The 21,604-nt window shown below is 41.6% G+C and overlaps 1 protein-coding gene across 5 annotated transcripts in view; it reads right to left on the reverse strand.

Moving 5' to 3' along the window:
* Positions 1 to 4,790: 4,790 nt before the first annotated feature.
* LOC139545034 (syntaxin-binding protein 1-like) overlaps positions 4,791 to 21,604 on the reverse strand; it is a 44,480-nt gene continuing 27,666 nt past the window's right edge. For 2 of the 5 annotated variants that reach the window (XM_071352387.1, XM_071352384.1), the window contains exons 7-20: positions 21,054 to 21,202; positions 20,834 to 20,918; positions 19,905 to 20,035; positions 18,807 to 18,914; positions 16,983 to 17,043; positions 16,782 to 16,847; positions 10,303 to 10,383; positions 9,150 to 9,288; positions 8,826 to 8,935; positions 8,308 to 8,412; positions 7,880 to 7,965; positions 7,081 to 7,235; positions 6,348 to 6,473; positions 4,999 to 5,137 (exon numbers count right to left, since the gene is read on the reverse strand). In XM_071352387.1, the coding sequence (XP_071208488.1) occupies positions 6,364 to 6,473; positions 7,081 to 7,235; positions 7,880 to 7,965; positions 8,308 to 8,412; positions 8,826 to 8,935; positions 9,150 to 9,288; positions 10,303 to 10,383; positions 16,782 to 16,847; positions 16,983 to 17,043; positions 18,807 to 18,914; positions 19,905 to 20,035; positions 20,834 to 20,918; positions 21,054 to 21,202 (1,386 nt within the window). In that variant the 3' untranslated portion in view covers positions 4,999 to 5,137; positions 6,348 to 6,363. Of the gene's footprint in view, positions 5,138 to 6,347; positions 6,474 to 7,080; positions 7,236 to 7,879; positions 7,966 to 8,307; positions 8,413 to 8,825; positions 8,936 to 9,149; positions 9,289 to 10,302; positions 10,384 to 16,781; positions 16,848 to 16,982; positions 17,044 to 18,806; positions 18,915 to 19,904; positions 20,036 to 20,833; positions 20,919 to 21,053; positions 21,203 to 21,604 lie in introns of all 5 variants that reach the window. The other 3 variants (XM_071352388.1, XM_071352385.1, XM_071352386.1) reach the window with 2 other exon arrangements.

The following is a 21,604-nucleotide window of genomic DNA, read 5'->3' on the forward strand; positions in this document are numbered from 1 at the left end:
ATGGACACATACGATAAATAAGATGAAAACCCCTATGCAGATCTAATGTAGACTATATACAAGTCTGCTGCATCTTGATTCTTGTTTCTATACCTTATGTTGCCCAGGAGTAGGCTCAAGCTGTATGGGAAAGAATCCGACTGGACAATGTTTTAGACCTAGCCTGAGTGCCAGTCTGTTTGTGCTAGCATGCCAACTCTTTGTCATGCCAAAGTTTGGCTTGACAATGACAGCAATGGAGAACGGAGTTGGCGAGACCAAGCACAGATCTGGGACCAGGCTAATGTTTTAGAGCTTTAGTTGTAGCAGCCTATCATACACAGCTGACGGTCTTAGAGGTGTACAATCATAACCTAATGCTTACTGCACTAAAAGATCAGACATATTCCTCAAGTCTATAGAGTGCATCGCAGTACAACACTGAATTGAATTGAATAAAGATTTACCAACTCATGTTTTGAATCTTGTTTGCCTGGTTAGGTTGAATATAGCTAGAACATTTCAAAATACATATTTTATTCAGACATTTTCCATTTCATGATACATTGAAACATCCTCAATTAAATGTGCAATTCAATACAACTTTATTTATCCCTTCAGGGACTATGAAGAATATACTGTCACCATAAAAGGGAGTGTCTATTCAATTGGCTCAGTAGCCACTGCCTATAGGCAGGTGCATTTCCTGTGTTCTTCTGCAGTCTCTATGGCCTTGAGCTTCCCTCACAGTGCTCCATAGAGAGACTAGTATTATACAGCTAGCAAACAGGACAGCACATATGACTCTGGGTGTACTGTACTGGTAAATTAAGTCGGGTAGGAGTTCTATTTTGGCTATGCATTCACTCATGACTATGTACGGAGATAATCAGCGAGAAATGTAAATATAGCTGCAACTAGAAGTTGCTTCACTGCTTGAAATCCTGTTGTAGAATGAATAATTGTACTAATGTAGGTCTCTTACCATTCACGGAAATATATCGTCGCTTGAAGCAACCCCCACATATTCAAAAGCTGGAGAAGTTCACAACATGACCAAAAGTATGTGGACACCTGCTTGTCGAACATCTCATTCCGACATCATGGGCATTAATATGGAGTTGGTCCCCCCTTATCTGCTATAACAGCCTCCAATCTTATGGGAAGGCTTTCCACTAGATGTTGAACATTGCTGTGGGGACTACCTTCCATTCAGCCACAAAATAATTAGTGATGTCGGGCACTGATGTTGGGCGATTAGGCCTGGCTCGCAGTCGGCTTTCAAATTCATCCCAAAGGTGTTCCATAGGGTTGAGATCAGGGCTCTGTGCAGGACAGTGAAGTTCTTCCACACCGATCTCAACAAACCATTTCTGTATGGACCTCACTTTGTGCAGGGGGGCATTGTTATGCTGAAACAGGAAAGGGCTTCCCCAAACTGTTGCCACAAATTTGGAAGCATAGAATAATCTACAATGTCATTGTATGCTGTAGCGTTAAGATTTCCCTTCACTGGAACTAAGGGGCCTAGCCCAAACCATGAAAAACAGCCCCAGACAATTATTCCTCCTCCGCCAAACTTTACAGTTGGCACTATGCATTTGGGCAGGTAGCGTTATCCTGGCATCCGTCAAACCCAGATTTGTCTGTCGGACTGCCAGATGGTGAAGCGTGATTCATCACTCCAGAGAACGCGTTTCCACTGCTCCAGAGTCCAATGGTGGCAAGCTTAACACCACTCCAGCCACTTGGCATTGAGCATGGGGATCTTAGGTTGTGTGCGGCTACTCGGCCATGGAAACCCATTTCATGAAGCTCCCGACGAACAGTTATTGTGCTGTCGTTGCTTCCAGAGGTAGTTTGAATCTCGGTGGTAAGTGTTGCAACTGAGGACAGATTATTTTTACGCGCCATAGCACTCAACGATCCCATTCTGTGAGCTTGTGTGGCCTACCACTTTGCGGCTGAGCCGTTGTTGCTCCTAGATGTTTCCACTTCACAATAACAGCACCTACAACTGACCGGGGCAGCTCTAACAGGGCATACATTTAACGAACGGATTTGTTGGAAAGGTGGCATCCTATGATGGTGCCATGTTGAAAGTCACTGAGCTCTTCAGTAAGGGCATTCTACTGCCAATGTTTGTCAATGGAGTGCTCCATTTTATATACCTGTCAGCAGCGGGTGTGGCTGAAAAAGCCAAATCCACTCATTTGAAGGGGTGTCCACATACTTTTGTATATATAGTGTATGTTGGCTCGTCCGGGCTGTCAAAGCAAAGCCATGTTCTGCGGGCTGCTATTATGTTTATATGCCAATGCTTCTCTCCAGTGGTTGTAAATGGTACTGCAATATTATTATAATTGACATACATTACAATGTTACAGTATTACTATCAAAGTCTTCCAGTTTAGTTCAGGGGACCTTGTACTAAATTATGCACTAGCCTCTCAGACATTTTTCTTGAACCACCCAGATAGTTTGTAACGTCAATAGAGGATCAGCAGCAGTCCAACCCATCCATCCCTCAATGACTAAACTGTTTACCGATATGCATTTCATGTAATAATGTAACAGACTAAAACATCAGCATTTTCTTTGAAGCAACTTTATTAGAGCTTTAGTACATGAACGTGTATTGTTTGTGATAAATTACTTCCAAGCATAGAATTCTGATCAAATACACTGATATTAATCTATCTTGAGAAATAATAGATAACCCTACTATAGAGTAAACAAAAACAACAACTGTAACAACAACAACGCCAACAAATGAGTTTGCATCATGACAGTGTCAACGCTGCACTGGAAATTGGGACAAAAATTTAACTAAATGAAGAGGAATAACTTTCCAATTGTTGATCATCACAGCCCAACTACTGTAACTGTACTGCTAGCTAGAGCCCAACTACTGTAACTGTACTGCTAGCTAGAGCCCAACTACTGTAACTGTACTGCTAGCTAGAGCCCAACTACTGTAACTGTACTGCTAGCTACAGCCCAACTACTGTAACTGTACTGCTAGCTACAGCCCAACTACTGTAACTGTACTGCTAGCTACAGCCCAACTACTGTAACTGTACTGCTAGCTACAGCCCAACTACTGTAAATGTACTGCTAGCTACAGCCCAACTACTGTAACTGTACTGCTAGCTACAGCCCAACTACTGTAACTGTACTGCTAGCTACAGCCCAACTACTGTAACTGTACTGCTAGCTAGAGCCCAACTACTGTAACTGTACTGCTAGCTAGAGCCCAACTACTGTAACTGTACTGCTAGCTACAGCCCAACTACTGTAACTGTACTGCTAGCTACAGCCCAACTACTGTAACTGTACTGCTAGCTACAGCCCAACTACTGTAACTGTACTGCTAGCTACAGCCCAACTACTGTAACTGTACTGCTAGCTACAGCCCAACTACTGTAACTGTACTGCTAGCTACAGCCCAACTACTGTAACTGTACTGCTAGCTAGAGCCCAACTACTGTAACTGTACTGCTAGCTACAGCCCAACTACTGTAACTGTACTGCTAGCTACAGCCCAACTACTGTAACTGTACTGCTAGCTACAGCCCAACTACTGTAAATGTACTGCTAGCTAGAGCCCAACTACTGTAACTGTACTGCTAGCTACAGCCCAACTACTGTAACTGTACTGCTAGCTAGAGCCCAACTACTGTAACTGTACTGCTAGCTACAGCCTAACTACTGTAACTGTACTGCTAGCTAGAGCCCAACTACTGTAACTGTACTGCTAGCTAGAGCCCAACTACTGTAACTGTACTGCTAGCTACAGCCTTACTACTGTAACTGTACTGCTAGCTACAGCCTAACTACTGTAACTGTACTGCTAGCTAGAGCCCAACTACTGTAACTGTACTGCTAGCTACAGCCTAACTACTGTAACTGTACTGCTAGCTACAGCTACATGAGCACTAGTACAGAGTGGCTTCACATTGGCATTTGCAAAGTCAGAATAATCACCAGGAATAGAAACATTGATACAGTATGGCATATATTCTACAAACTACTGATTGCATTACGAGGAAGATGGTGATGATGTTGGTGATGAAGATGGTGATGATGTCCAAATTATACAATTGTGAGTTTCAAAAATATTGGTATTTTTGCTCATTGTTCCTGAAACGTTTACAAGCAATGAGATAAAAGCTTAATGCTAAACCACTAAAAACAGACCTGGCTTTTCAAATAACTTGGTTAAATGCTTGGGAGTGTATTTGACTCAGTTATTTCAGTATTCAAATACATTCCAAGTGTATTTCCAAGTTCATTCCAATATTCAGCTAGTTGTTTTTTTCAAATAAATGTTATATGAATACTTTTATGAAATGTATTGAAAGGTCTGTTGGAAAGACAGGAATCTTGCACATATTTTTGAGGGGGTATTAAAGGGACATTATAGATCCCATTCCACCATCATCCCAGTTGGTCCCTTTATATTCCTGAATGCCTGGAACATGGCGAACACTCTACACCAATCACCAGCCTGAATAATTCCTCAAATTCCACCCACACTTATCCAATCTCGTCTATGATTGGCTTCCTTTTTAAGAAAGTGCAACAATGGCATCCTGAGACGGCAGTTTACATCCACTGCTCATATAGTATCAGTCATCCATCACAGACTCTACTCTTCCCTTCAATCTGACAAACAAATTGAAATTATATTATTACTATACAGTCATCAGGGTTTATGTACAGTAGGTAAAACATGGTGTTTTTTGGTGGTATGGCTTTAAATGATCTTATTTCATGCTATTAAAAAAAATGATATCTGAATACATGACTTTGATATATTTGAAATAGACAGAGCCATTTTCTTTATTGTCTTATGTATAGAGTAGAAGGGGTTTGGTATGGACGTCTTGAGTAAAATATGCCGGCTGAGGGAGTTAAGAGAAGGACAGCTAGTTAAGAGAAGAACAGCTAGTTAAGAGAGGGACAGCTAGTTAAGAGAAGGACAGCTAGTTAAGAGAGGGACAGCTAGTTAAGAGAAGGACAGATAGTTAAGAGAGGGACAGCTAGTTAGGAGAGGGGCAGCTACAGCCAGGGGGTTCTGCTTAAACCTCTGCTTGTTTATCCAGGTCTTTGAGAGTTTGAAGAAGGCTTGTAGGGGTGAAGATATTGGTTGATCCTGCAGAGAGAGACGGGGAGAAACAGAGAGAGAGAATTAGAGTAGTTGAATAACTTGGAACATATCAAAGAATTAACATATCATTGAAGACTTGATTCATCTGCTAAATTAAAGTACAGTAGGCCTTCAGTTCCAAATGGGAATGATAGACAGAAATACACAGACATTAGAAATCCCATATAAAGACATGGGTTCAGCTTTTAGTCCAGGAAAGAGTATCATATTCACGGAAATATAACATTTCTGCATCAGTCACCATGATATGCACAGCAGAAATCGACCATAGGTGCTGCTCCTCTAAACCATGTCAAATGGCAGACATAAAAACGATGGAGGTGCAAAAAGGCCCAGTAAAAATAACATCTATGAAGAAATGTTTCATTGGCATATAGTGTCTGAGGAAAAATAAATATTTATCCATATATATCAACCCCTCTGTCAAACGGTTGTTTTGACAAACAATCATACAAGAAGTGCTTCAACAGAGAGTTTGATATCGAATGGATGGACAGAGATATTTTTTTCTCAAAGACTAAATTCTCCACAGAAAAGGGGAGCTTTTGACAACTGTCTACATCACAGGAGGTTGGTGGTACCTTAATTGGGGAGGACGGGCACGTGGTAATGGATGGAGCGGAATCAGGGGAATGGTATCAAATACATTAAACACATTGTTTCCAGGTGTTTGATGGCATTCCATTAGCTCCATTCCGGCCATTATTATGAGCCGTCCTCCCTTCAGCAGCCTCCTGTGGTCTAAACGTAGCATACCAAGGACAGATACAGAGAGTGCACACAAGATAAACAGAATAGATGACAGCACCACAGACCAAGTATACAATGACATGGAGGGAATAGAGGTGGGAACATGGAACAACTGACTGGATCACAAACAGGGGAGTCACAGTGTGGATCTACATGGGTCCAACCGACTGAACCATGGAACAACAGGATGGATCACAAACAGGGGAGTCACAGTGTGGATCTACATGGGTCCAACCGACTGAACCATGGAACAACAGGATGGATCACAAACAGGGGAGTCACAGTGTGGATCTCCATGGGTCCAACCGACTGAACAATGGAACAACAGGATGGATCACAAACAGGGGAGTCACAGTGTGGATCTACTAAGAGTCCTGGGCCAGTGGAGGGTACGTGGTGAGGGGAGGCTGAGAGAGGGGCTTCACATCACAACGACCATCTTTACTTTTCAGTGTGTGTTCTCATTCTGCGAGGGCCGGCTCTGGTTCCTCAGGGGCAGCGTTGGGGTCCAGGAAGTCAGGGTGCTGCAGCTCCTTCAGGTATTTGGTGGGAGTGAGCATGTGGGTGGAGCCTATGGAGGGAGTGGGACAAATGCTGCATGCTCATTTCACATTGTATCTCAATAAGTCTGTTTTCTGGGTGAGGTCTTGGGTTCCCCTGAAAGATAAATGTTAATGACAAAAATGGCAGTCCAATAACATGGCTATATACAGGGAGTACTAACACAGAGTCGACTGTGTCCTCTGCCTGAACCTGCATGATATCCATTCCCTGTTGTCACAACAGCACATATATCCTGTCTCTGATGTTTTCTCAGAAACACCATCTGATCTGAGCACACAAAGCAGATTCCATCCAGCAGCAGCTGAGTCAGCCACAGTGGAATAGAACTATAGGATTTCAACAGTATATTCTAATGATTTCCTAAGTATCGCCATGCCAGGATGATTCAGGATATTTAGTTGGAGAAGATATCTCCCTTTTCCCTGCAATATAGTTCTGATTGTACACCCTATGCCTGCTCCCTACTAGGTGTACAATGTATATCCAGGTAGAATGTACATAAAAGGGCTACGTGGTGCAACGAGTATAATTCTCAAGTCCGGCAACGAGTGCATTCTACGTCGGACGTACAGTTATGACCATGACATTTCACCCCACCCATGCTGCCAACTCACCAATGATGGCCTCCCATTTGCCATTGGCCTGTGTGACCTCGTAGACGCAGCGCATCTCACTAAAGGTCATGCCTCCGATGATGAAGACGATGACCCGAGGACCAGTCTTCATTTCTGTGGGGCCCTTGTTCTTGTGCCAGTTTCCGTACCGGGCACTGTAATGAGAGGGCAGGACATTCAAGTAACACTTTATATGGTGTTGGGTTCTGTAAATATGAAATATACTTATTCATGTCGCTGAGGGAGAGAGGGGAATGTAGAACATTTACATTCTGTTCAGATATGTTATTGTTAGCCATCAGGGATCCTATGGGAGGAAAAAGGACACAGTCTGGTGCGAGTCAACATGACAGCTGTGAGTTGGGGAGGAGTGAGCACTTTGGGGCAGAGGTCAGGTCAGATGAAGTAAGGAAGAGCAACAGAGATGCATTAGCTGTTCAGATGTGTAGGAGGAGACTCAGCATAAGGGTTAAATATCAGTGCTCGTGTGAATATGTCTTTTGTCTTATGCAGCTGTATTGACCCAATGGGTGAATAAACTTGGATGGAGCTTTCATAGTGTCCGTCAATTTCTTGACTACAGCCACTTTCTTGTTGAAAGTCAACAGACATGCAGTTGACATGTTACTGATAGTCTGTTGATAGTTTGTAGTGTAGAACAGATGAACTGTCCAATTAAATATTGAGGCCGTTCCTACCTCCACTAGAAGCTAAAATTAATAATTCCAGTAAGTCATTGGAAACTCAGAAGTGACAGACTACAGAGGGGATGTACAATTCATAAAGTTTACTTGCATACCTTGATGGAGCGCTGGAGTGAGTGGAGGCAGTTCGTTGGGAGATGTAGGGGTACTGCTTTGGATCCAGTTTGTCCTCAATGGCATCCTGAGGAGAAACAAAACAGGGTCAGTGAACTAACCCTGACCCATCCTGAGGAGAAACAAAACAGGGTCAGTGAACAAACCCTGACCCATCCTGTGGAGAAACAAAACAGGGTCAGTGAACTAACCCTAGCTTAATGTCCACACCCTGGCTCAACCCTAACCCCATGTCCACACCCTAGCTTCATGTCCACACCCTGGATCAACCCTAACCCTAAAAGCTAGAAACCACTCTTTTCCTGTGAGTCTTAACTTAGTATCCACCCACACTAAACTACTGTAGGATAGACCCTACTTTCTAATCAAATCCAATATATAACAGTTTAGGATAGCAGACTGGACATGCCTCCATGATGTCCTTGATAAGAGGGGTCCATCGGGACAGCTGGTAGGTCTGCTCACTCACTCTCTCCTTCCGGTCAGTCTTCTTCACCTTGCGGGTCGGATTCCCCTAGAAAATGAATCATTATTATTATTTTATTAGGAATGCTGTTCATTACATAAGGACTCTCAAAGTGCTTCGAGTAGATGACGGATGCACTCAAATACTCTTCAGTTGGACACAGACAGCATATAACCACCGAGGATATCTTATTCATGCCTCTATTCAAAGATGGATCCCCAATCCACATGTTAAAGTGTTTCTACTCAATTGTGTGAGAGAGTTGTGTGATGGTTCCACAATGGTTCATATTCATTAGAGCACACTGTAGCAAAATGTAGCAAAACGTTTTGCAACAGAAAATAAAACCAAGTGTTTCTTATTGGACAAATTAGTTTGTAGTACCTCCCTGTTCAGTTTTCTTCCGCTCGGTGCCTAATGAATACAGGTCCTGGTGTTACTATGTTCCTATAGGAGCTAACCTCTGAGATGATGGGCATGCCCATATGGGCCATGTTGGAGATGATGTCACTGTCCTCGGGAGGGATGTTAGCATGCTGGAGGAGCTTACACAGGTTCTCCTCCGAAACACCTGACACATGCACAAACACAGACACATGCACCGAAAACACACACACACAGAAACATGCACACACCCAAATCAAAGCTTGATGATTAGCTGATTACTTGAATCAGCTGTGTAGTGCTAGGGCAAAAACCAAAACTGAGTTTGGGAAACCCTGCATTAGTACATAGTATTGTACATAGTTAACTACAGACACACAGAAAAGGGATTTATCTCTCACCGTTCTTCATGAAGATATAGAGGAGGATGATGCGAATCTTGTCGAAGACAGTGACGTCTTTGTCCAGCAGGACGGGCACGATGGCCCTCATGGGGTCCTTGATCTTCTCCCCCTCTGCATCCGTACCCATCGCTAGGTCCTGGGGTAGGGCAAGGGGCAAAGACAGGGGGAGGGGCACAGGGTTTCATTGTATTTAAAACATTTATTTAACCTTTATTTAACTAGTTAAGTCAGTTAAGAACAAATTGTTATTTACAATGACGGCCTACACCGGCCAAACCCTAACCCGGACGATGCTGGGCCAATTGTGCGCCGCCCTTTTGGACTCCCAATCACGGAAGCCCCGAGTAGCGCAGATGGTTAGATATGGTAGTGATGGTTAGATATGGATTAGATGGTTAGATATACACTGAGTGGACAAAACATTAAGAACAACTTCCTAATATTGAGTTGCACCCCCACATTGGCCATTAGAACATACTCAATTCGTCGGACATGGACTCTACAAGGTGTCGAAAGCGTTCCACAGGGATGCTGGCCCATGTTGACGCCAATGCTTCCCACAGTTGTGTCAAGTTGTCTGGATGTCCTTTGGGTGGTGGACCATTCTTGATACACACAGGAAACTGTTGAGCGTGCAAAACCCAGCAGCGTTGCAGTTCTTGACACAAAGCGGTTCGCCTGGCACCTACTTCCATACCACGTTCAAAAGCACTTACATCTTTTGTCTTGCCCATTCACTCTCTGAATGGCACACATACACAATCCATTTCTCAAGGATTAATAATCCTTCTTTAACCTGTCTCCTCCCCTTCATCTACACTGATTGAAGTGGATTTGATGAGTGACATCAATAAGTGATCATAGCTTTCACCTGGATTCACCTGTTCAGTGTATGTCATGGAAAGAGCAGGCATTCTTAATATTTTGTGCACTCAGTGTATACCCGGAGTACCCATTTAAAACAAGTGTACTCCAATTCACTGGAGCTCCTACAAATAGCATCAAGTTGTACAAGTCCACTCTTTGCCGATTGGTCTCAGCAATCAGCACCTGTAAATTCTCTGGCCTTCATTTTCAAGCGTCTCATAGTCTTTGGTCTTTGAACCGAGGAGGAGGGTACTGAACATAGAACACAGGTACATTGTGTTACCTGCTCCACACGACACAGCTTGTCCACGGTGCCCTGATATCGGTTCATACAGTCCTCAGCCAGGTGGAGGTGAGTGGAGTACTGAAACACAGGGAGAAGTGTACACACGCAGGTGGTCAGCGGTAAAGTCAGAAGACTGTAGTCGGTTAAGTGTGCATACTATGTCAACATCCCAAATGGCACCCTATTCCTTATATAGTGCGCTACTCTTGACCAGGGCCAAAAATGTGTCCTATTATAGAGAATACATAGATAGCCATTTGGGATGCAGACTATAAGCATGTAGAGTATCAGTGTGTATAGTATAGTATCAGTGTGTATAGTATAGTATCAGTGTGTATAGTATCAGTGTGTATAGTATATAGTATCAGTGTGTATCGTATCAGTGTGTATAGTATAGTATCATTGTGTATAGTATCAGTGTGTATAGTATAGTATCAGTGTGTAGAGTATCAGTGTTTATAGTATAGTATCAGTGTGTATAGTATAGTATCAGTGTGTATAGTATCAGTGTGTATATTATAGTATCAGTGTGTATATTATAGTATCAGTGTGTATATTATAGTATCAGTGTGTATAGTATCAGTGTGTATAGTATAGTATCAGTGTGTATAGTATAGTATCAGTGTGTATAGTATAGTATCAGGGTGTATAGTATAGTATCAGGGTGTATAGTATCAGGGTGTATAGCATCAGTGTGTATAGTATCAGGGTGTATAGTATCAGTGTGTATAGTATATAGTATCAATGTGTATAGTATCAGTGTGTATAGTATCAGTGTGTATAGTATAGTATCAGTGTGTATAGTATAGTATCAGTGTGTATAGTATCAGTGTGTATAGTATAGTATCATTGTGTATAGTATCAGTGTGTATAGTATAAGTGTGTATAGTATCAGTGTGTATAGTATAGTATCAGTGTGTATAGTATATTGTATCAGTGTGTATAGTATCAGTGTGTATAGTATCAGTGTGTATAGTATCAGTGTGTATAGTATCAGTGTGTATAGTATCAGTGTGTATAGTATCAGTGTGTATAGTATCATTGTGTATAGTATCAGTGTGTATAGTATCAGTGTGTATAGTATCAGTGTGTATAGTATAGTATCGTTGTGTATAGTATCAGTGTGTATAGTATAGTATAGTATCATTGTGTATAGTATCAGTGTGTATAGTATAGTATCAGTGTGTATAGTATCAGTGTGTATAGTATATTGTATCAGTGTGTATAGTATAGTATCAGTGTGTATAGTATCAGTGTGTATAGTATATTGTATCAGTGTGTATAGTATCAGTGTGTATAGTATCACTGTGTATAGTATATAGTATCAGTGTGTATAGTATCAGTGTGTATAGTATCAGTGTGTGTAGTATCAGTGTGTATAGTATCAGTGTGTGTAGTATCAGTGTGTATAGTATCAGTGTGTATAGTATCATTGTGTATAGTATCAGTGTGTATAGTATCAGTGTGTATAGTATCATTGTGTATAGTATCAGTGTGTATAGTATCAGTGTGTATAGTGTATTGTATCAGTGTGTATAGTATCAGTGTGTATAGTATCAGTGTGTATAGTATCAGTGTGTATAATATCAGTGTGTATAATATCAGTGTGTATAGTATCAGTGTGTATAGTATCAGTGTGTATAGTATATTGTATCAGTGTGTATAGTATCAGTGTGTATAGTATCAGTGTGTATAGTATATTGTATCAGTGTGTATAGTATAGTATCAGTGTGTATAGTATCAGTGTGTATAGTATCAGTGTGTATAGTATATTGTATCAGTGTGTATAGTATCAGTGTGTATAGTATCAGTGTGTATAGTATATTGTATCAGTGTGTATAGTATCAGTGTGTATAGTATCAGTGTGTATAGTATCAGTGTGTATAGTATATTGTATCAGTGTGTATAGTATCAGTGTGTATAGTATCAGTGTGTGTATAGTATCAGTGTGTAGTATCAGTGTGTATAGTATCAGTGTGTATAGTATAGTATCATTGTGTATAGTATCAGTGTGTATAGTATAAGTGTGTATAGTATCAGTGTGTATAGTATAGTATCAGTGTGTATAGTATATTGTATCAGTGTGTATAGTATCAGTGTGTATAGTATCAGTGTGTATAGTAACAGTGTGTATAGTATCAGTGTGTATAGTATCAGTGTGTATATTATATAGTATCAGTGTGTATAGTATCAGTGTGTATAGTATCAGTGTGTATAGTATCATTGTGTATAGTATCAGTGTGTATAGTATCAGTGTGTATAGTATAGTATCGTTGTGTATAGTATCAGTGTGTATAGTATAGTATAGTATCATTGTGTATAGTATCAGTGTGTATAGTATAGTATCAGTGTGTATAGTATCAGTGTGTATAGTATATTGTATCAGTGTGTATAGTATAGTATCAGTGTGTATAGTATCAGTGTGTATAGTATCAGTGTGTATAGTATCAGTGTGTATAGTATATTGTATCAGTGTGTATAGTATCAGTGTGTATAATATCAGTGTGTATAGTATATTGTATCAGTGTGTATAGTATCAGTGTGTATAGTGTCAGTGTGTGTAGTATCAGTGTGTATAGTATCAGTGTGTATAGTATCAGTGTGTATAGTATCAGTGTGTATAGTATCAGTGTGTATAGTATCAGTGTGTATAGTATCAGTATGTATAGTATCATTGTGTATAGTATCAGTGTGTATAGTGTATTGTATCAGTGTGTATAGTGTATTGTATCAGTGTGTATAGTATCAGTGTGTATAGTATCAGTGTGTATAGTATCAGTGTGTATAATATCAGTGTGTATAATATCAGTGTGTATAATATCAGTGTGTATAGTATATTGTATCAGTGTGTATAGTATCAGTGTGTATAGTATCAGTGTGTATAGTATCAGTGTGTATAGTATATTGTATCAGTGTGTATAGTATAGTATCAGTGTGTATAGTATCAGTGTGTATAGTATCAGTGTGTATAGTATATTGTATCAGTGTGTATAGTATCAGTGTGTATAGTATCAGTGTGTATAGTATATTGTATCAGTGTGTATAGTATCAGTGTGTATAGTATCAGTGTGTATAGTATCAGTGTGTATAGTATATTGTATCAGTGTGTATAGTATCAGTGTGTATAGTATCAGTGTGTGTATAGTATCAGTGTGTGTAGTATCAGTGTGTATAGTATCAGTGTGTATAGTATCAGTGTGTATAGTATCAGTGTGTATAGTATCATTGTGTATAGTATCAGTGTGTATAGTATCAGTGTGTATAGTATCATTGTGTATAGTATCAGTGTGTATAGTATAGTATCAGTGTGTATAGTGTATTGTATCAGTGTGTATAGTATCAGTGTGTATAGTATCAGTGTGTATAGTATCAGTGTGCATAATATCAGTGTGTATAATATCAGTGTGTATAGTATCAGTGTGTATAGTATCAGTGTGTATAGTACATTGTATCAGTGTGTATAGTATCAGTGTGTATAGTATCAGTGTGTATAGTATCAGTGTGTATAGTATATAGTATCAGTGTGTATAGTATCAGTGTGTATAGTATCAGTGTGTATAGTATCACTGTGTAGAGTATCAGTGTGTAGAGTATCAGTGTGTAGAGTATCAGTGTGTATAGTATCAGTGTGTATAGTATAGTATCAGTGTGTATAGTGTATAGTATCAGTGTGTATAGTATCAGTGTGTATAGTATCAGTGTGTATAGTATCAGTGTGTATAGTATCAGTGTGTATAGTATAGTATCATTGTGAATAGTATCAGTGTGTATAATATCAGTGTGTATAGTATCAGTGTGTATAGTATCAGTGTGTATAGTATATTGTATCAGTGTGTATAGTATCAGTGTGTATAGTATCAGTGTGTATAGTATCAGTGTGTATAGTATATTGTATCAGTGTGTATAGTATAGTATCAGTGTGTATAGTATCAGTGTGTATAGTATCAGTGTGTATAGTATCAGTGTGTATAGTATATTGTATCAGTGTGTATAGTATCAGTGTGTATAGTATCAGTGTGTATAGTATATTGTATCAGTGTGTATAGTATCAGTGTGTGTATAGTATCAGTGTGTGTAGTATCAGTGTGTATAGTATCAGTGTGTATAGTATCAGTGTGTATAGTATCAGTGTGTATAGTATCATTGTGTATAGTATCAGTGTGTATAGTATAGTATCAGTGTGTATAGTGTATTGTATCAGTGTGTATAGTATCAGTGTGTATAGTATCAGTGTGTATAGTATCAGTGTGTATAATATCAGTGTGTATAATATCAGTGTGTATAGTATCAGTGTGTATAGTATATTGTATCAGTGTGTATAGTATCAGTGTGTATAGTATCAGTGTGTATAGCATCAGTGTGTATAGTATCAGTGTGTATAGTATATAGTATCAGTGTGTATAGTATCAGTGTGTATAGTATCAGTGTGTATAGTATCAGTGTGTAGAGTATCAGTGTGTAGAGTATCATTGTGTAGAGTATCAGTGTGTATAGTATCAGTGTGTATAGTATAGTATCAGTGTGTATAGTGTATAGTATCAGTGTGTATAGTATCAGTGTATAGTATCAGTGTGTATAGTATCAGTGTGTATAGTATAGTATCATTGTGAATAGTATCAGTGTGTATAATATCAGTGTGTATAATATCAGTGTGTATAGTATCATTGTGTATAGTATATTGTATCAGTGTGTATAGTATCAGTGTGTATAGTATTATTGTGTATAGTATATTGTATCAGTGTGTATAGTATCAGTGTGTATAGTATCATTGTGTATAGTATCATTGCTGAAGCCTCAGAATCCCTTAGACTTCAGGGGTGTCAACTCATTCCATGGAGGGCCTAGTGTCTGCTGGTTTTTGGTTTTTCCTTTCAATTAAGACTCAGACAACCAGGTGAGGAGAGTTCCTTACTAATCAGTGACCTTAATTCATCAATCAAGTACAAGGGAGGAGCGGAAACCTGCAACCTCTCGGCCCTCCGTGGAATGAGTTTGACACATGTGCCTTCGTGGACTATGAATGTGTGGGATCTAAGTCCATAGTAAAGGTCTTCAACATGATATACGTCATAGCTGCCTGGGGGAACAGTTGATATACGTCATAGCTGCCTGAGGGAACAGTTGATATACGTCATAGCTGCCTGGGGGAACAGTTGATATACGTCATAGCTGCCTGAGGGAACAGTTGATATACGTCATAGCTGCATGGGGGAACAGTTGATACACGTCATAGCTGCCTGGGGGAACAGTTGATATACGTCATAGCTGCCTGAGGGAACAGTTGATATACGTCATAGCTGCCTGAGGGAACAGTTGATATACGTCATAGCTGCCTGGGGGAACAGTTGATATACGTCATAGCTGCCTGAGGGAACAGTTGATATACGTCATAGCTGCCTGAGGGAACAGTTGATATACGTCATAGCTGCCTGGGGGAACAGTTGATATACGTCATAGCTGCCTGAGGGAACAGTTGATATACGTCATAGCTGCATGGGGGAACAGTTGATACACGTCATAGCTGCCTGGGGGAACAGTTGATATACGTCATAGCTGCCTGGGGGAACAGTTGATACACGTCATAGCTGCCTGGGGGAACAGTTGATATACGTCATAGCTGCCTGAGGGAACAGTTGATATACGTCATAGCTGCCTGGGGGAACAGTTGATATACGTCATAGCTGCCTGAGGGAACAGTTGATATACGTCATAGCTGCCTGGGGGAACAGTTGATATACGTCATAGCTGCCTGAGGGAACAGTTGATATACGTCATAGCTGCCTGAGGGAACAGTTGATATACGTCATAGCTGCCTGGGGGAACAGTTGATATACGTCATAGCTGCCTGAGGGAACAGTTGATATACGTCATAGCTGCCTGGGGGAACAGTTGATATACGTCATAGCTGCCTGGGGGAACAGTTGATATACGTCATAGCTGCCTGGGGGAACAGTTGATATACGTCATAGCTGCCTGAGGGGAACAGTTGATATACGTCATAGCTGCCTGAGGGAACAGTTGATATACGTCATAGCTGCCTAGGGGAACAGTTGATATACGTCATAGCTGCATGGGGGAACAGTTGATATACGTCATAGCTGCATGGGGGAACAGTTGATACACGTCATAGCTGCATGGGGGAACAGTTGATACACGTCATAGCTGCATGGGGGAACAGTTGATACACGTCATAGCTGCATGGGGGAACAGTTGATATACGTCAAAGCTGCCTGGGGGAACAGTTGATATACGTCATAGCTGCCTGGGGGAACAGTTGATATACGTCATAGCTGCCTGGGGGAACAGTTGTCAGACTTAGCATGGTGGGTGTATTTGGTGATAGTGAAGCGTTAACAAGAAAAATGTCTCTAACCGAACATAGATGATAGATGTGCAGTTTTTTTCTTTCTTTCTTTGTTGTCTACAATGTATTCTGTGACAGGACATGCATCGACACACTCTTAAGACACGCTTACCTTGCTCAGCTCTTTCTGATACTGGGGCATCTTCTTCAGCATCTGAGCCAAGTCTTTCATTGTGGTCTGAAACAAACCCAGAACAGCACATCACTGTTAGACACACACAGCAGCCAATACAATACAGAGGGTAAAGGACTCATCTCAGGTCAATAATGCACTACTGTAGGACTAATACAGACTGAAATTAGAGTACAGTACCTTCTCTCCTGTGTTCATCTTTTTGGTGGATGAGAATTCTTTCAGAGAACGGGTCACAGCCCTGTTTGAATGTATGTGAGAAAGAGAGGGAGGGAGGGGGTGGGGGGAGAGGGCGAGAAAGAGATCGTGAGAGCGATAGATTAATTAAAGAATGATGCACGCTTGTGTCTGTGCTTTCTCGTTATATATATATACACTGCTCAAAAAAATAAAGGGAACACTTAAACAACACAATGTAACTCCAAGTAAATCACACTTCTGTGAAATCAAACTGTCCACTTAGGAAGCAACACTGATTGACAATAAATTTCACATGCTGTTGTGCAAATGGAATAGACAAAAGGTGGAAATTATAGGCAATTAGCAAGACACCCCCAATAAAGGAATGGTTCTGCAGGTGGTGACCACAGACCACTTCTCAGTTCCTATGCTTCCTGGCTGATGTTTTGGTCACTTTTGAATGCTGGCGGTGCTTTCACTCTAGTGGTAGCATGAGACGGAGTCTACAACCCACACAAGTGGCTCAGGTAGTGCAGTTCATCCAGGATGGCACATCAATGCGAGCTGTGGCAAAAAGGTTTGCTGTGTCTGTCAGCGTAGTGTCCAGAGCATGGAGGCGCTACCAGGAGACAGGCCAGTACATCAGGAGACGTGGAGGAGGCCGTAGGAGGGCAACAACCCAGCAGCAGGACCGCTACCTCCGCCTTTGTGCAAGGAGGTGCACTGCCAGAGCCCTGCAAAATGACCTCCAGCAGGCCACAAATGTGCATGTGTCAGCATATGGTCTCACAAGGGGTCTGAGGATCTCATCTCGGTACCTATTGGCAGTCAGGCTACCTCTGGCGAGCACATGGAGGGCTGTGCGGCCCCACAAAGAAATGCCACCCCACACCATGACTGACCCACCGCCAAACCGGTCATGCTGGAGGATGTTGCAGGCAGCAGAACGTTCTCCACGGCGTCTCCAGCCTCTGTCACGTCTGTCACATGTGCTCATGTGCTCAGTGTCAACCTGCTTTCATCCGTGAAGAGCACAGGGCGCCAGTGGCGAATTTGCCAATCTTGGTGTTCTCTGGCAAATGCCAAACGTCCTGCACGGTGTTGGGCTGTAAGCACAACCCCCACCTGTGGATGTCGGGCCCTCATACCACCCTCATGGAGTCTGTTTCTGACCGTTTGAGCAGACACATGCACATTTGTGGCCTGCTGGAGGTCATTTTGCAGGGCTCTGGCAGTGCACCTCCTTGCACAAAGGCGGAGGTAGCGGTCCTGCTGCTGGGTTGTTGCCCTCCTACGGCCTCCTCCACGTCTCCTGATGTACTGGCCTGTCTCCTGGTAGCGCCCCCATGCTCTGGACACTACGCTGACAGACACAGCAAACCTTTTTGCCACAGCTCGCATTGATGTGCCATCCTGGATGAACTGCACTACCTGAGCCACTTGTGTGGGTTGTAGACTCCGTCTCATGCTACCACTAGAGTGAAAGCAACGCCAGCATTCGAAAGTGACCAAAACATCAGCCAGGAAGCATAGGAACTGAGAAGTGGTCTGTGGTCACCACCTGCAGAACCATTCCTTTATTGGGGGTGTCTTGCTAATTGCCTATAATTTCCACCTTTTGTCTATTCCATTTGCACAACAGCATGTGAAATTTATTGTCAATCAGGGTTGCTTCCTAAGTGGACAGTTTGATTTTACAGAAGTGTGATTGACTTGGAGTTACATTGTGTTGTTTAAGTGTTCCCTTTATTTTTTTGAGCAGTGTATGTGTGTGTGACTGTGTGAACCAAGGGAGCATCCTATTTGTTTTTGTTAGAGACCCACGTGGTGACTTCTGCAATGTGCTTGTGTCTGAGACTCATCCACAGATCATCATCCTCATCCAGCAACACCGCCTTCTCCTTGACCTCCCCCATCCCGCTGGTGTCATACCTGACACACACACACAGAAAGGTGAGAGCGAGATATGAGAGAGAGAGGTAAGAGAAAAGTGAGGGAAAGGGAGATGAGAAAGCGAGAGATGGGAGAGAGATGAGACATGAGAGAGGTAAGAGAGAGAGATGAGAAACAGAGAGAGAGGTGAGAGAGAGATGATAAAGAGAGAGAGAGAGGTTAGAGAGAGCAGTCCATAACAGCAAACATATTTAGATTTCAAACCAAACAAGAAACTACAGTATAGGATGACTTCCTAACAAAATAAGAGATGGACCTAAAGATATGCTGCCAGGCATAGATATAATTTATTTCACTGAGGGATAGGTATCCTTTAATTCACATAATGTATGGATAGAGATACTATTGTTCACATAGAGATCCTATTGTTCACATAGAGATAGAGATCATATCGTTCACATAGAGATCCTATTGTTCACATATGGATATATATCCTATTGTTCACATAGAGATAGAGATCCTATTGTTCAATATAGATCTTATTGTTCACATATAGATAGAGATTATATTGTTCACATAGAGATAGATATCCTATTGTTCACATAGAGATATAGATCATATTGTTCCATATATATCCTATTGTTCAATATAGATCTTATTGTTCACATAGAGATAGAGATCATATTGTTCACATATGGATATATATCCTATTGTTCCATATATATCCTATTGTTCACATAGTGATATATATCCTATTGTTCACAGAGATCCTATTGTTCACATAGAGATATAGATCTTATTGTTCACATAGAGATATAGATCCTATTGTTCACATAGAGATATAGATCCTATTGTTCCATATAGATCCTATTGTTCACATATAGATAGAGATTATATTGTTTACATAGAGATAGAGATCCTATTGTTCACATAGAGATATAGATCCTATATGTTCTATTTCATTTTGTGGTGCCATGAACCCCTTGCTAGGCTGTGCCTGTATGTGTGTGTGTGTGTGTGTGTGTTTACTTGTAGACGTCGTTCTCGATGCCCAGCAGGTCATAGCCCATGGCTTGGAGGGTGAGCTCGTGGAGGATGGGAGAGACCGGGTCAAAGCCTCGGTCCAGAATCAAGAGCTGGGAGCGAGACTTGTCCGGACCCTAAGCAGAGCGGAGAGAAAGAGGGGAAATATAAACTGACAAAAGGCAAAAGGCTGGACAAAGAGGTTTATAATAATATGTTTCTATAATATATGCCATTTAGCAGATGCTTTGATCGAAAGCGACTTACAGTCATGCGTGTACTCATCTTACGTGTGGGGGGCCCCAGGAATCGAACCCACAACCCTGGCGTTGAAAACGCCATGCTCTACCACCTGAATCGTACCACTGTTCCATGTGCCAGTGTACGTGTGTTTACATTATGATTCGACTACACTACTACAGTTTCATACATAACCTCAAATGTTCCAACAACTGTAGATTCTACTATTCCATTATTTTGTCTGTGCGTGCTACATTGGTTTTACGTAATGACGTGTTTCAATGTAACCTAAAGGACAAAACACACCATGTCGGCGAAAGGCTATAACCAGCTGGTGGCTATCCTATCGCCTCTGACCTGAACATCGGACGTCATTTCTATATGTTGAATGGCCACCGTTAGTTGACACCCAGCAGGGGATCGCTAACACAACCTGCTGCTTTTACCGTTCACTGGCTCAGTGTGTTTTGTAAGGCCCTCTTCCAGTGAAATCATTATGGTTGGTTGGCTTTAGGGTTGAGGTCAATTCCATTTAAATTCCAGTCAATTCAGGGAGTACACTGAAATTACAAGACTAATTCTCTCCAATGTTTTTCAATGAGGAAAATGTGAAATTGTGTTTACTATCTGAATTGACTGGAATTGAAATGGAATTGAGTCCTACTCTGGTTGTCTGCTCTCCTCTCCTGCCTCACCTCTCCCATGGTGGGGTTGTCTGCCTTGTAGCCGTCCAGCTTGTCCTGCAGGAGCTGAGCCAGAGTGGCACAGTCTTTGTACTCCCTGAGTCAAGTAGACAACAGACAGGCTCTTAGCTTTCCAACAGTCTATACAGGTGTTAGACACGATAGGAGTTAAACGCTGTGTATCAGCGCAATAGAAAGCCTAGTGACTGAGAGTGCTTCCTCTCTCTCTCACCCTCTGTATCTGACGCCAGGGTATTCCTTCAGGGTGTTGCAGAGAGTGGCCATCTGCTCAGCACAGCGCTCCAACATGTTGTGCTTGATGTCAGCCTTGTAGGGGCTGTAGAAGTCCTGGAAGGCATCAGTCTTGTCCAGGGAAAACACCTAGACACACAGACATAAGGCAGATATAAAAGGGAATAGACATACATACCACAGGAGGTTGGTGGCACCTTAAATGGAAAGAACGGGCTCGGGGTAATGACTGGAGCGGAATCAGTGGAATGGTATCAAATACAGCAAACACATGGTTTGATGCCATTCCATTAGCTCTGTTCCAGCCATTATTATGAGCCGTTCTCCCCTCAGCAGCCTCCCCTGCTACATACACACAGAGAAATAATTAATCAAATGTATTTTATTAGGCTCTTTTTACATCAATAGTTGTCACAGAGTCCTTTACAGTTGCCCGGCCTAGACTCCAAATATTCCGGTCACTTTCCGAAAATATTTGGAATATTCCTGTAATCAGGAGGGAATGAGAGCAAGAAATCCATGAATCCTACA

Source organism: Salvelinus alpinus, chromosome 19 (genome assembly GCF_045679555.1).
Source record: "Salvelinus alpinus chromosome 19, SLU_Salpinus.1, whole genome shotgun sequence".
NCBI classification, from domain to species: domain Eukaryota; kingdom Metazoa; phylum Chordata; class Actinopteri; order Salmoniformes; family Salmonidae; genus Salvelinus; species Salvelinus alpinus.